Source organism: Typopeltis vanoorti, chromosome 14 (genome assembly GCF_054136105.1).
Source record: "Typopeltis vanoorti isolate ZY-2024b chromosome 14, IOZ_Tvanoo_1.0, whole genome shotgun sequence".
NCBI classification, from domain to species: Eukaryota; Metazoa; Arthropoda; class Arachnida; order Uropygi; family Thelyphonidae; genus Typopeltis; species Typopeltis vanoorti.
This window is the reverse complement of record NC_143562.1, coordinates 20749144-20761998: the sequence shown is the minus strand read 5'-3', so window position 1 is coordinate 20761998 and position 12855 is coordinate 20749144. Positions and strand designations below refer to the sequence as shown.

Here is a 12855-nt window from a genome sequence, read left to right as displayed (position 1 = left end):
AGTGCTTCGTGGCCGTGGGACCAAATGGCGAAAATATCATCGATGTATCTGAGCAAATTTTGGGCTTTAGGCACGCCGATTCTAGAGCTCGTTGCCCACGCACCCAGAATTTATGATCTGCCAAAAGTACACAAAACAGACAAGCCATTACGTCTAATTGTGGAAGGAATCGACAGTCCGAATTACCACTTAGCCAAAAAATTAACGGCCACACTCAAGGAATTGGTTGGTGTTTCCCCTTCCTACATAAAAAATACACAACAATTCATAAAAAAAAACTAAAAACATTACATTCAACGACCAAGATCTACTAGTCAGCTTTGACATAACTTCCCTTTTCACCAATGTCCCAATCAATGATACTATCTTACTCTTACAGAACATATTTCCACACGACATCACGGCCCTCTTTGCCCACGTACTCCGCTCCGGATATTTCCTGTTGCAAAACAATTTTTACCTTCGAAAAGAGGGTACAGCCATGGCCTCACCACTTTTCCCCGAATAGCTAACTTTTATATGGAAGACTTTGAGCAACGAGCTCTAGAGAGACAGTATGTCTAAAGCCCAAAATTTGGCTCAGATACGTCGACGATATTTTCTCCATTTGGCCCCACGGTCGCGAAGCACTAGATACATTCCTTAGCCACCTGAACAAACAACACAAACGCATCCAATTCACCATTGAAATTGAAAAAAACAACTCTATTCCGTTCCTAGACACACGTCTTCCTTCAGGCTGTCTCTCCTTCTCAGTTTACCGAAAACCTACACACACAAGCCAGTACATACACAAAACCTCTTATCACCACCCAACACAAAAACTAGGGGTCATAAGCACCCTTAAACACAGAGCTCAAACCATTTGTTCAAATGAACAAGCTCTTAACCATGAATATGAGACCATCAAACATACCTTTATAAAAAATGGATACAGTATAAAAACCATTCACAAGATCCTCCACAAAGATACCGTTAATAACAAAAAAGATTTCAAGAATGCTATTGCTATACCATATGTTAGAGGCATTTCCGAAAAAATAGACAGAACACTACACAAATACAACATCAAAACCACCTTTAAACCCCCGACAAAATTAAGACACCTACTCAGTTCTTCCAAGGATCCCCTGCCACACCTAGCCCACCCAGGGGTTTACAAAATAGATTGCACATGTAACATACCATACATAAGGGAAACAGGGCGAACCATCCCAATCAGAAAGGATGAACACAAACAAACGACACATAAAATATCTCCATTTTGGAAAAAAACGGCCTTTCTGACCACGCACTCCAAACATACCACAGAATTGATTGGAAAGGTACTAAGTCCCTACACAGCTCCAAAACCTGGTTCGAGCGGAAGTTCAAGGAAGCACGTGAAATGCTCAAACATGATCCGAATCTGAATAAAAATGATGGTGTAACCATTCCAAGAATGTGGAGAACCCATCTGCAACCTTCATAGCAACCACGAAGAAAAATCTCAATACAGGAAGACTTGGTGAAGTTTATTTTTTGTTTTTCCTCCTGAACATTCAATAGCAACCTGTACAGTACAAATCCAGAAGATAATCGTAATATAACAATATAAACTGTATAATTCCAAAAGAATCCTAGTACGTGAGGACTTTAGCAGAGTTTATTGTAGTTTTCATTGGTAATTTTTTTTTATCAGTAGAGGGCAGGCTAAGAAAAAAGTAACAACGTAGATGTAATTTACCTGTATAGAGTGCAACAACATGTAACTTGGTTTTTATACTTCTGAATGTATCCTTCTGAAGATGACCTCAATACAGGGGTCGAAACGTCAAGTTATTATTTTATTATTAATCATTAAAATAATCTTTTCAACACGTGTGTTTTGTGTCCCTAAATTCATAAATATGAGTGCTGATCACCGTGTAACCTTAAAAGAAAGAGTATAAACTTTTTGATTTCTGCGAGCGCATTCAAATTTGAAACTATGTCACATGTTGATATCACATATTTATTTCACACATTTTGAATCTAAGAATTTCTAAATATGATTCATGGTGCGTTTTAATTTTTACTGTATAATGTTATGATTTTTCTAAATAAAAGCAACTTTAAGAATAAGCATTCATTTTACGAACGTTTTTAACTTTTTATGTAGAATTATCTTAACAAGAAAATGCAATTATTTAATTAGAAATGGCAATTAAATAACATATTAACATGTTGTTGCTTCGTTTCATTTTCATTTCATATCTACGAAATGAAAATATTTAACATAATCATTTAATATGTATTATTTTAACCAAAAAGTTTTTTTTTTTTTGAAAAATGTGAACAAAATTTCTTTCTACTTAAAAAATATTGAATTATTTCGATATTCATGACTGAATATTTCATTTATTTATTTTCCTTACCATTTTCAGTATTCCTTTCTGCTTTTTCGGCTGTGCCGTTAATTTGTTCGTCGCTCTTTGATCCTCGACGGGCAGTGTTGACAAGAATAGTAGTAGAGCACGAGCCAGTGGAATTAGTGCTAGAATCTGTTGACCACGTAGTGGCGTCCTCTGTTGTCAAAAATAATAAAACAAAAATTATTTCTGCATAATATTAACAAAGGAATGAAAAACGATTAATTATTGTAAATAGCAATTATTTATTTTTATAAGTGTCATTATTGGATTATGATAAAGATATTTATTCTCAGTTATATAAGAAAATAGTGATTTAGTTTTTATGATTTCTGTTAAGTAGTCTGAATGGTAAGATACGCCAAAAGACTTGAATGTTTCTTGCGAAGTCTTTTGGCATAATTACTCAATATATTATTATTATATTGTAATATTATAAAAGCGAATAAAAGGAGGAGGGGGGACCACAGATAACGATCTGAAAAAAAAAATCTACTTTACGGTTCCATTATGGCCTACCTGAGAATATTCATTTTTTTTCTTCCTTTTTTGTGCCAAATATATTTCTTTATGCCTCTTTCAAGAAGGGTGTGTGATAGTTCTCCACTCTCCTAGAAATCGCGCTCTGTTTATAGCACTCAAATACAATACTCCCCTGCTGGTTATTCAGTCAAAACGTTTTCCTTCCCATACTTTGCTAAGCAACGTCTACCTCTTTCTTCAGTAAACACAATCTCTTCAGATTGTGTTTACTGAAGTGCATCACGGACCACTAGAAATAGTCAAGGAGGTTGCCAGTCACGTGACATAATGCTTTGTTAAGAGAAAAAACACTGCGATACTCGACTCTATTCACCAAGTGCTTTCACCATATCAATCACCACTTCTGATGGAGATCTCCACTCTTCCATTTTATTTATTCATTTATTTTTTTTTTAATTTTTCGAATATCCCATTCACTACAATATTGCCATAGCCCCAGCTTTATTCCCGGCTCTTCAAAGAATACCTTTTACTCCTCCGTTAAAAAAAAAAAAAAAAAAAAAAAAAAAAAAAATGCTCTTTACGACATGTCTTGTCTACGAAACGCTGAGAATTTAGGCCAATTGAGTTAAAAGCAGATTTGAAAATTTCTTGTGTTTACAAAAGATAATAAAAATATTTTTGAATCTAGACATTAAATCCAAATTTATTAGAGATGATGAAATGACAATAATATTAGAAGGATACATATATTAAGGGAATAATAACTGAAAGAATAACTTCGCCGAAAGAAAAGTAATAAATGTAACGATAAACGCAAAATGTGTTTTTGCTTTTTTTATTTTCCCATCACGGTAAACAGCTAGATGACACTTTCGTAACAGAAAAATCAACCGTAGAATCATTTCAGAAAATAATACTAATTAGGAATACCAGATGGCAGTAGTGCTTGCTGTACTCGCAATTCCAGTAAATCATTAGATTGCCAGCAGCCATGAACTCAATTACGGTAACAGCTAACGGTGGAGCCCAGTTGCCTACTGATTTTTGAAAAGATTAGGACTAAAAGAGGTCTGCCTATCTATGTTTTTATTAAAATGGAAGCGTAATGACAAACTGAATTAGATCTAAACTCGTTATTCTCACATACACGTTACTGTTTATCTGCAAATCTAGGAAATAGTTGAGCACGTTTTAACTAAAAGCCTGGGTCCATACATACGTCCATTGACGATATTTAAATTCCTCAGTATTATAGCATAATCTTCACTTCAAACACGAATCCTCAATAAAGCATTCTCTTGAAGTGAAGATTTATACTAAACGTATAAATAACTGATTCGTGAGGTGCTGAATTCACGTACATTTCGAACATATGTGTTCGAAATACATGATCTAAAGTCAGGGCTTTTCACGGAAATAACCCTATCAGAAGTAAAATAGTAATAAATAATAAAATAACTGAGCAAGTTAATAATTTCAAATACCTAGGTTATAAACTATCTTACATAAATGAAATGGATATTGATTTTAAGATGACAAACTTTATAAAAATCGCTGGAGTAGTTAACAGAACCTTTAAACCGAACTATGTACAGAAACACACGAGACTTAGTCTACAAAAGAATAGCCAAAGCTACACTATTATGTGCAAGTGAGATCGGTACCTTCCGAGCAAGTGACGTACAGAGAATTCAGGCAGCAGAAATAAAATCCCCTCAGGAAAACAGAAAAACTTAACCCTATTAGATAAAAAAAAAAAAAAAAGAAAGAAAGAAATAGTGAAATAATTAAAAATCTTAAAATTAATTCCATAACAGACTCAGTGATTAAATACGGGAAAAACTGGCTAGACCATATAGCAAGAATGCAGAGAGAAAGATTGCCAAAAAAAGAAGTTAAGATATAATTCTAGAGAAACAAGAAATAGGGGACGACCAAGAAGAAGATGGACTGATTCCGGAACAGGCTACTTGGCCTAGAACCTGGATAGGAAGAAGAAGAAAAATTTTATATCCAATAAGCGTTGTATAGCACTTTCTCCAATTCTTATCTTTTTTGTTCCTTTTCGTTCCATATAGGGTTTTAAAATACATGTTTAGTAGTGGTAAATGAACTTAGATATCTTTCTACTTTCCCCTCTTCCTGTGTCATCTCAAAGCGTAATTAACAATCTTCATTCAACACTATGGTTAGATCAACGCCAAAGTCACCTGAGAAAAAATACAATCAATACAGTCCTTACTTTAAAAAAATTTATTCTAATACAAGAATGGAAGTTACTTTGGACAGACGTAGTCGACAATATTTTGGACATTTACATTTTCCTACAATAGCATAAAGAAAAATCGGGTCAGTGGAAGGATGTCATTGATATACTCGTAAGTATACGCATAACACACACACACACACACGTAATATCATTCTCAAAATAATTTACTTGCCATGTAACCCTTATCAAAGAATGCTAAAAATGTCAAGAGCCCTTCGCCGTAAACCTCAGATCCGGTTTCTTAGTAAGCTAGCGACGAGCATGAGGGTCCTCCCGACTTGGGTGTAATGAGAGACTCGAAAGATGATGTAAACCAGGATTACAGACTGTGCAAGTGTCACCAAGGAAATACATGGATGCCTCGGTTACGCTTACAGAAAACTGACACTTCCTGTGTATTAAGGAAGCCTGAAAAGTTCGTTAAAAATATAATGTTTATGCATTTTTTTTATTTCTTAACTACAATTCCTACCTCATATTTTGTTAGGATCATGAAATCCTTGAGAACAAAGAAATGTTTTAAGTCTTCGAGTGTCTAATAAAATTGATATGTACGCACACCGCTTTCCGAGTATAGTGATTGGGCAAGAGAATGCCAAATTAATAATATCAGAGATAGTGGGGGTGAATCTGAAAAATGCCATATTTTAAAATAATGGAAGAATGTTAACTTTATTATTATTATTAAGGTGGTTTCAGTCCTAACCTCGTTATGACTCTTATAGTTCGTTTTTTCTCCCTCACCTCGTAACTCGGAATTTTTAACCTTTTGATTCAGAAAAATTGACCGTAGAACTCACACTATTTCAGACAAAATATCCCTTAGGTTTTAGGAAGATTTCTATTTGTTTATAAAGTATATTGTACGTGCCGAGAAATTATATCCTTTTTTAAAACTTAGCCAAGCGTAAGCAAAAGTTTCCACGTGAAGTATCTTCACGACTGGGCTACTTGACTTGTATATAGATGCTGTTGACTTCTGATTAAACTAATATCCCATAATGCAGCGCACGTCACTCCAGACCTGTATATTTCTATGCATTATGGGGAGAGTCGCTATCGACCTTTACTGCGGTCTCATTAGTGGGCGCTAGACTCAGAACGTCCTGAGGTTGAATCAACGCAGGAATCATATACTGCATTTTGAGTATGCTAGAAGTAAAATCATGCATAACGATATTATTAATATACTCTTGAGGAATACTGTGATGAGGCATCAATAAAAGTTGAAACCGACCTTGGCAGTGATCCTTTCTATAGTGTATAGCAATATCTCCTCAGAAAGGAAGTGTATTTTGCATTTTGAGATAATAAGGCAAAGCTACTTCAACCACAAACCTTGCTTGCTTGAGCTTAAGTATAGGAATAAAACGAGAAAATACTTTACTTGTGGAATATTATTTCACTTGTTATTATTATTTTTTATGGCTAATATATCCTACTTTCGTTTAGGGATGCCCCTTTTTTTATAATGTTAATCATAACTAATATATGAAGAATAATACAGGAGGAAAATTCGGACTTAGCTTTTTTTGGATATTGTTGGCTGTCTCCTTATCCCAGCGATATGCATTCATCGCTGTTAGGAAGGGGGTTTGGGGAAAGTAAGGGTAAAGTAATGTGGAGGAACTATTTGAAAAAACCCGGCTTTTTTATATGTATCTCATCTCCCATAAAAAAAAATTAAATAAAAAATAATTTATTAATGATTAATAAAAAAACCTCTACACCTTACGGTGTAGAGGTGTCGAGGGTTTTTTATTTATATATTATTATATTATATATATAATATTATAATATATTATATTATATATATAATATTATAATATATTATATTATATATATAATATTATAATATATAAATATTATATTATTTATATATTAATAAAAAAAACCTCGACAACCTGTGCATCCTATGTCCTGTAGTGTCGAGTTCCCAAGGCCGGTTTGAAAAATCCTAGGATGAACTGGGGAAAAAAACCCTACGTTTTCCCTGTCCACGCCCAAGACCGGTTAACTTGGCTATGGCTGAGAAAGATCTTTCAGCTCCTCACGTCTCCGACGGGAATCGAACCTAGGAAACTCCTTCCCCACGTATATGGTTGCGTAGCGCACAGCCACTAGGCTAACAGCGGGAACTTTTTATAATAATATAATGGTGGGTAGAGAGCGCTTTGGGGGAGAAGTGAGAGAAGGATCTGAAAATAGAAACTATTTTCCCCCCACGAGTTCCGAAGATGACGCACTGTCGAAACGGCTCACACCCCTGACCTTTTCCCATCAATCCTTCCTCTTCCCCAAAAAATAGTTCATATTTTTAGATCCTTCTCTCACCCCCCCATCCCAAAGCGCTCTCTACCCACCCTTAATAATAATATACATATAAAAAACCTGGGTTTTTTTTCCAAATAATTCCCCCATATTGCTTTACCCCTACTTTTCCCAAACCACCCTTCCTTTAACGTCTTAACAGCATTAACATTAGTCTTAACATTAGTTTTATAGCACTTCAGTAATGCCTAAGATTTGGGTAAAGAGCCAATGACATTGTAAAAAAAAAGGGGGGGGGGAGGGCACTCCTAAACGAAAGTAGCTATATTAGCCATAAAAATAATAGTTTATTTAGAGAAGTAACATGTGAATTTTCCCAGAAATAATATTTTATTTCACTTGGTTATTATAAATTATAATTATATAATTTATATTATAATTTACTTATTAACTAAGTGAAATAACTTTCTTCAACTTGATTTAATTCAGAGTATTTAAAAACATAATGATATACCATTTTATTATTTGTATATGATTAATATATGAAATGGTCACTGAGCTCAGTTTTCTATCTACCGTCCAGAGCTGATGTTGAAACTGCTCAATCAATCAATCAATGGTGGGTGATAGGATGACTATTGAAAAATCGACCGTGAGATGCGGTGATTAATACCCTTGAAGGGTGATGGATGACAATGCTGTAGCCAATGAAGTTTAACTAAGGCTCGGCTGTTTCTGTTACCCCCTGGGACGCAGAGATTCGAGAGTTTGAGTTCGCTCTCTTATGGGAGCATTTTGAGTCTCCGGGGTAAGGGTTTTCCGGCACGGCTCGCTGAGGGGCTTTGTCGGTGAATGCTTTTCTTCGGAATATGAGCGGCTCTGCTCGGTGGTGGGGGGAGTCCGTCACTGAGTGGAACCAACACAGATATGGACGGTCTTTCGCCCAGTATGGAGTGGCCTAGAGTTCGCCTTTACTTAAACATCGGTGATTACTCTGCCATAATAATATACGTCCGAAAGGAAGTGTGCTTTGCATTACGGGATGCTTAGATAACTGATGTGAAGTTAACAGTCTATATCTATATACAAATAGCACAGTTGTGAAGATACTTCGCGCGAAACTTTGTTTTCTTATAATAGGACACTGGATTAAAAGAAGAATATAATTACTTAGGGCCTAACGAATGCAAGATGTCTGCCTTACTGTAGTCTCGAAATCATGAGAAGCTCCGATCTCAAATACCTGTGGCTACAACGCATGAAAATCAGCTTCTCCGCACCGGTGCCATGTGGGTATCGAAACCTGCTGCCTACCGATTTCCAAAAGTTTGTGAGAGCTAAAGCAGTTCGTCTTATTCTTACTGGAGAACAAAAGGAGTGCTTGAGGATTTGTTCTATATTTATTTCTAATTGCTTCGGCAGAGTACAAGAACACATCACTTCCCATTCTATCTCTTCAGTTTTTCTTAAAAAGTTATTGAATTAAAAGCCTATAATTTCACTCATTTTAAAAATCATTTAATAATTCGAAAAACTGCGAAATATACCATAAAAAAATATTCAGTTGCTCGCAGACAGAAGGCTTTGGAATCGAATCCCACTATTAACGTGGACCTTTTGTGAATAAATTCGGATGGCAGATGAATTTCACTGCTAGGTGTTAGACCCTGAATTATGTAACTCTCATCCCACCACGGCCCTAACTAAGGTACTATAGTCTAACAGCCTTGCGTGGGTGTAGTTTACATACAAAATATATTTAAAAAACGATAGAAGTTTTTGTTAAATATTGTTGTATGCTGGCTCTTATCTCAGTAATTGTTGTATGCGTTGTGTGAGCGGAACCCTACCAGAAAGGCTGAATACACATAAACCATCTTATGCATGGGTATCGCGAATCTGATGTTAAGAATATGATTAGAGTAATGATAATTACACCAAATTGAGGGTAATTTACTTTAAATTAACATTATTACTCAACTTATTATAGGAATGAATTACATGAGTCCGATGTAATACTCATGGAAACCAGAAGTAGCATCCCCCACCCCAAGTCATTAAATATTAATTTTTAATATTTGATAATTTTAAAAGCAAAATCATGTATTTAAATATATTTTTACTGCTTGCTATTTTATTTATTTTGTCTAAGTGACGTTTCCGAAGTGTGTATCATGTCTATGACCTGCTAGTTTGTGGGGGGTGGGGGAGATCCCAAATTTCAGAGGGACAACAACAACCTCAACATGAGTCCAGCAGCTAACTCATTCTCATTTATAAAGACAGAATATCCTTTTTAAAAATAAATTTAAAAAATTATGATATCGGAAACCTAACAGTATTAAATAAAATAAACTTATTTTTCAAAGCAGGTTTTCTGTCTTTTATAATGTTTTTGAGGGAGGGGGGGGTACCAATCCAATTTAAATTTAAATAACCTGGTTTAGAAGGGAGGAAAAAAAGTCAAATGAATTAAAATTAATGACAAGGAACATAAAATTACCATTAATCATCATTATAATAAAAGCAATAATTAATTAAGATAGTAATGCAAAGTTCGTGATTATTGTACAGGTTTAGGATGTCATATATAAGATTAAATGAATAATATTAGATGTAATGTATAGTACCACAAAATCTTGAAGGAAAAATAGCATAAAAAGAGTTAAAAACATGAATGGAATAAAATCCTTAAAAATAACGTAATAATTGATTTAAAAATAGGTCAAAAATAATATAAACAATTCAGTAAATGTATGTATCACTTTAAACTAAGTCCTGGATAAGTAGGTTAACCAAAATAAATACAATTAATAATATGATAATCAACTTACTTGTCCCACCATTTATCTCAATGGAAGCACTCGATTTAAACATTTTGGACGACTCTTTACTTTCCCTGCAATTGAAAAGTAGGAAAGGTCAGCGACACTCACGAGATATTACTCTTAATGGCAGTTCTCGCGAGTTTAACTTATTCTTTCAACATCTCGTTAAGAGAAATGGACGTCTGGGGAGACATTCAGGAAATAAAATGAGAGTCTGAAAATATTCCTCGTTGACAAAATAAACAGAGCTGAAATGAATTCAAATTGCGTTCAGTTTATTTCGACACTTTGACCTGATTCTAATGTGGCTGTATTTAGTTCTACGGTCTTCTTCGTATGATGCTTTCATTTCCGTATTTTCTCAATGATGAATGTGTTCAAAGCTTATAATTAATTTTCGTAATTCGAAATTATTGGCATTTCTTAATATTGAGTAGTTTTTGTAGCAAAAATGTATTTCAAGACTAAATGTTGAGCAATAAAGCTAAAAACGTAAAAAAATTAATTAATTTCCGTTTTCTTCGATTTTATTTTATTTATTTTCGAAATTACGAAAATAATCAAGAAAATAAATAAATAAAAATGAACATAAATGTGTTGCAAAAATTTAAATTTTTATTTAAATTATTGCAAATAAATAATATACAAATGAACAGATAAATAAGAATTTCCGAATAAATAAGAGATAAATATCAAATATGCAATTATAAAATGCGATATTATATTCTGAACATTTAATACTGATGTGACGTCATAGAATTGTTCACATGTCTAGCACGTGCCACTTTCATTAGTAATGTTTTGCATCTGCGCTGTACATTTATACAAGCAGACGTACGTGGATTCTTTGTGAATATTATAATTAAAGTAAGCTTAACAGATATAATATTTTATTATTATTAAAGTAAACTTAACAGGTATAATATTTTATTAACCCGTAAAGTAATATAATTAACCTGCTTAAACAAAAATTAAAGTGAAAATTTGTCCAGTGCTTTCCGAATAAATGTTTATAACAGCTGCATTTTTTTTTTTTTTTTTTTTTTTGCAGTATTAGAATCCCACATTTACAACATTAAGAATCCGTTCGTATTTTTTTATATGCTTCAAAAAAGAACATCGGAACCAGTTCATTAATGTGTCGTGAAGGAAAGAGAAACAATGTACAGTATTATCGTACATATATATTTTAACCAAAGAGACAAAAACTTCTAATCTGTCCTCTCTGGCTCACTTCACTTTACCTGATTACATGCTTCAGAGTAAACCAAGCAAGTGAAAGCTATGAGATAAATGGTTATTTATTCACAACACATACACTGCGGGCTTTGTAATGTCAAGGAAGTTTTACTGAACACAGCGTATGATTTGGAAACGTTAACTCTGTTGTCCTTATCTCGCGACCTCAAAGTGATGTAAGAACACGATAATCAAACATAAAAATTGTTGACATGCGGGAAACTTCTGTTGTTACAAATATTAATACAAAAGTTTTAAAAAATGCCGTTTAGATATCCATTTATTATCTGCAGAAATAGTAACAGTTACTATGTTATGCATTACTCTCTCCTATATTATTAAGTTTCTCGAGATTTGTGTTTACGAATCTAGCAATGCGATCAAAGTATTTTTTGGGTTCTCCGATAGAGGGCAGGGCTTTAACAATGTTACAAAGCATTTGTCTTAATTTATAAAGTGATTTGATAAGCTGTTGATTTTAGGAGCTCACGAAAGAGACTTAAATCATACACTAAAAACATTGTACTAATAATAAAATAAAAATATAAAATATTCTAGTCTATAAATTTATATTTTAAACTTTTTTATTTAAACTTTAAAAATTTTAATAACTCTACAAATTTCTAGAGGTTTTAAAAATACACCTTCACCTAAAATGTATGCTACTTTAACATATTTTCTATGCTTAGTAGACATGTTATGGTCAGTAAAACTGACCTCCATCTCTACTGTTAACCTCACCATATGGAATCTCATCCGAAAGATTAAAAACAGAAATAAATCTCTTCCCCCTCTCCAAACAAATTCAGGTCTCATCCACACCGATGCTGATAAAGCTGAAGCAATAGCAAATCATCTTGAAAAACAATGTAAACCTGCATACAATCACCTCGATTTTAACTATCTATACAAGATCCACCGTAACGTCAGATATTCGTCCAATTCTGCTCTCACATATTCCACTCAAATTGCACCCACCTCACCTGCTGAAATATATGATATTATTAAGAAGTTCAAGAACAAAAAGGCTCCTGGACCCGATGGTATCTCTAACAAGGCGATAAAGCTTCTACCACGTAGAGCTATAGTCCATCTGACAAACATAATTAATTCCATCCTTCACTACAAACATTTCCCTTCCTACTGGAAACAGGCGGACATAATACCGATCCATAAACCTGGAAAAGATCCCAGATTGCCTCAAAATTACAGACCAATCAGCCTCATCTCAAATCTCGGCAAAATTGCCGAGAAGGTAATTCTTACCAGACTTCAAGATTCAGTACTCCGACTAAATAGGAGCAGTATGGAGCCTTAGGAGCAGTATGGCTTCCGACAATTAGCACCACGCAACAAGTACACAGATTAGTGG

At 34.1% G+C, this 12855-nt stretch overlaps 1 protein-coding gene across 1 annotated transcript in view; it reads right to left on the bottom strand.

Annotated features, from left to right (window-relative positions):
- LOC150099286 (uncharacterized) overlaps positions 1 to 12855 on the bottom strand; it is a 623534-nt gene that overhangs the window by 580284 nt on the left and 30395 nt on the right. The window contains exons 3-4 of the mRNA XM_090404213.1: positions 10251 to 10315; positions 2397 to 2546 (exon numbers count right to left, since the gene is read on the bottom strand). Of these exons, the coding sequence (XP_090260339.1) occupies positions 2397 to 2546; positions 10251 to 10293 (193 nt within the window). The 5' untranslated portion in view covers positions 10294 to 10315. The remainder of the gene's footprint in view (positions 1 to 2396; positions 2547 to 10250; positions 10316 to 12855) is intronic.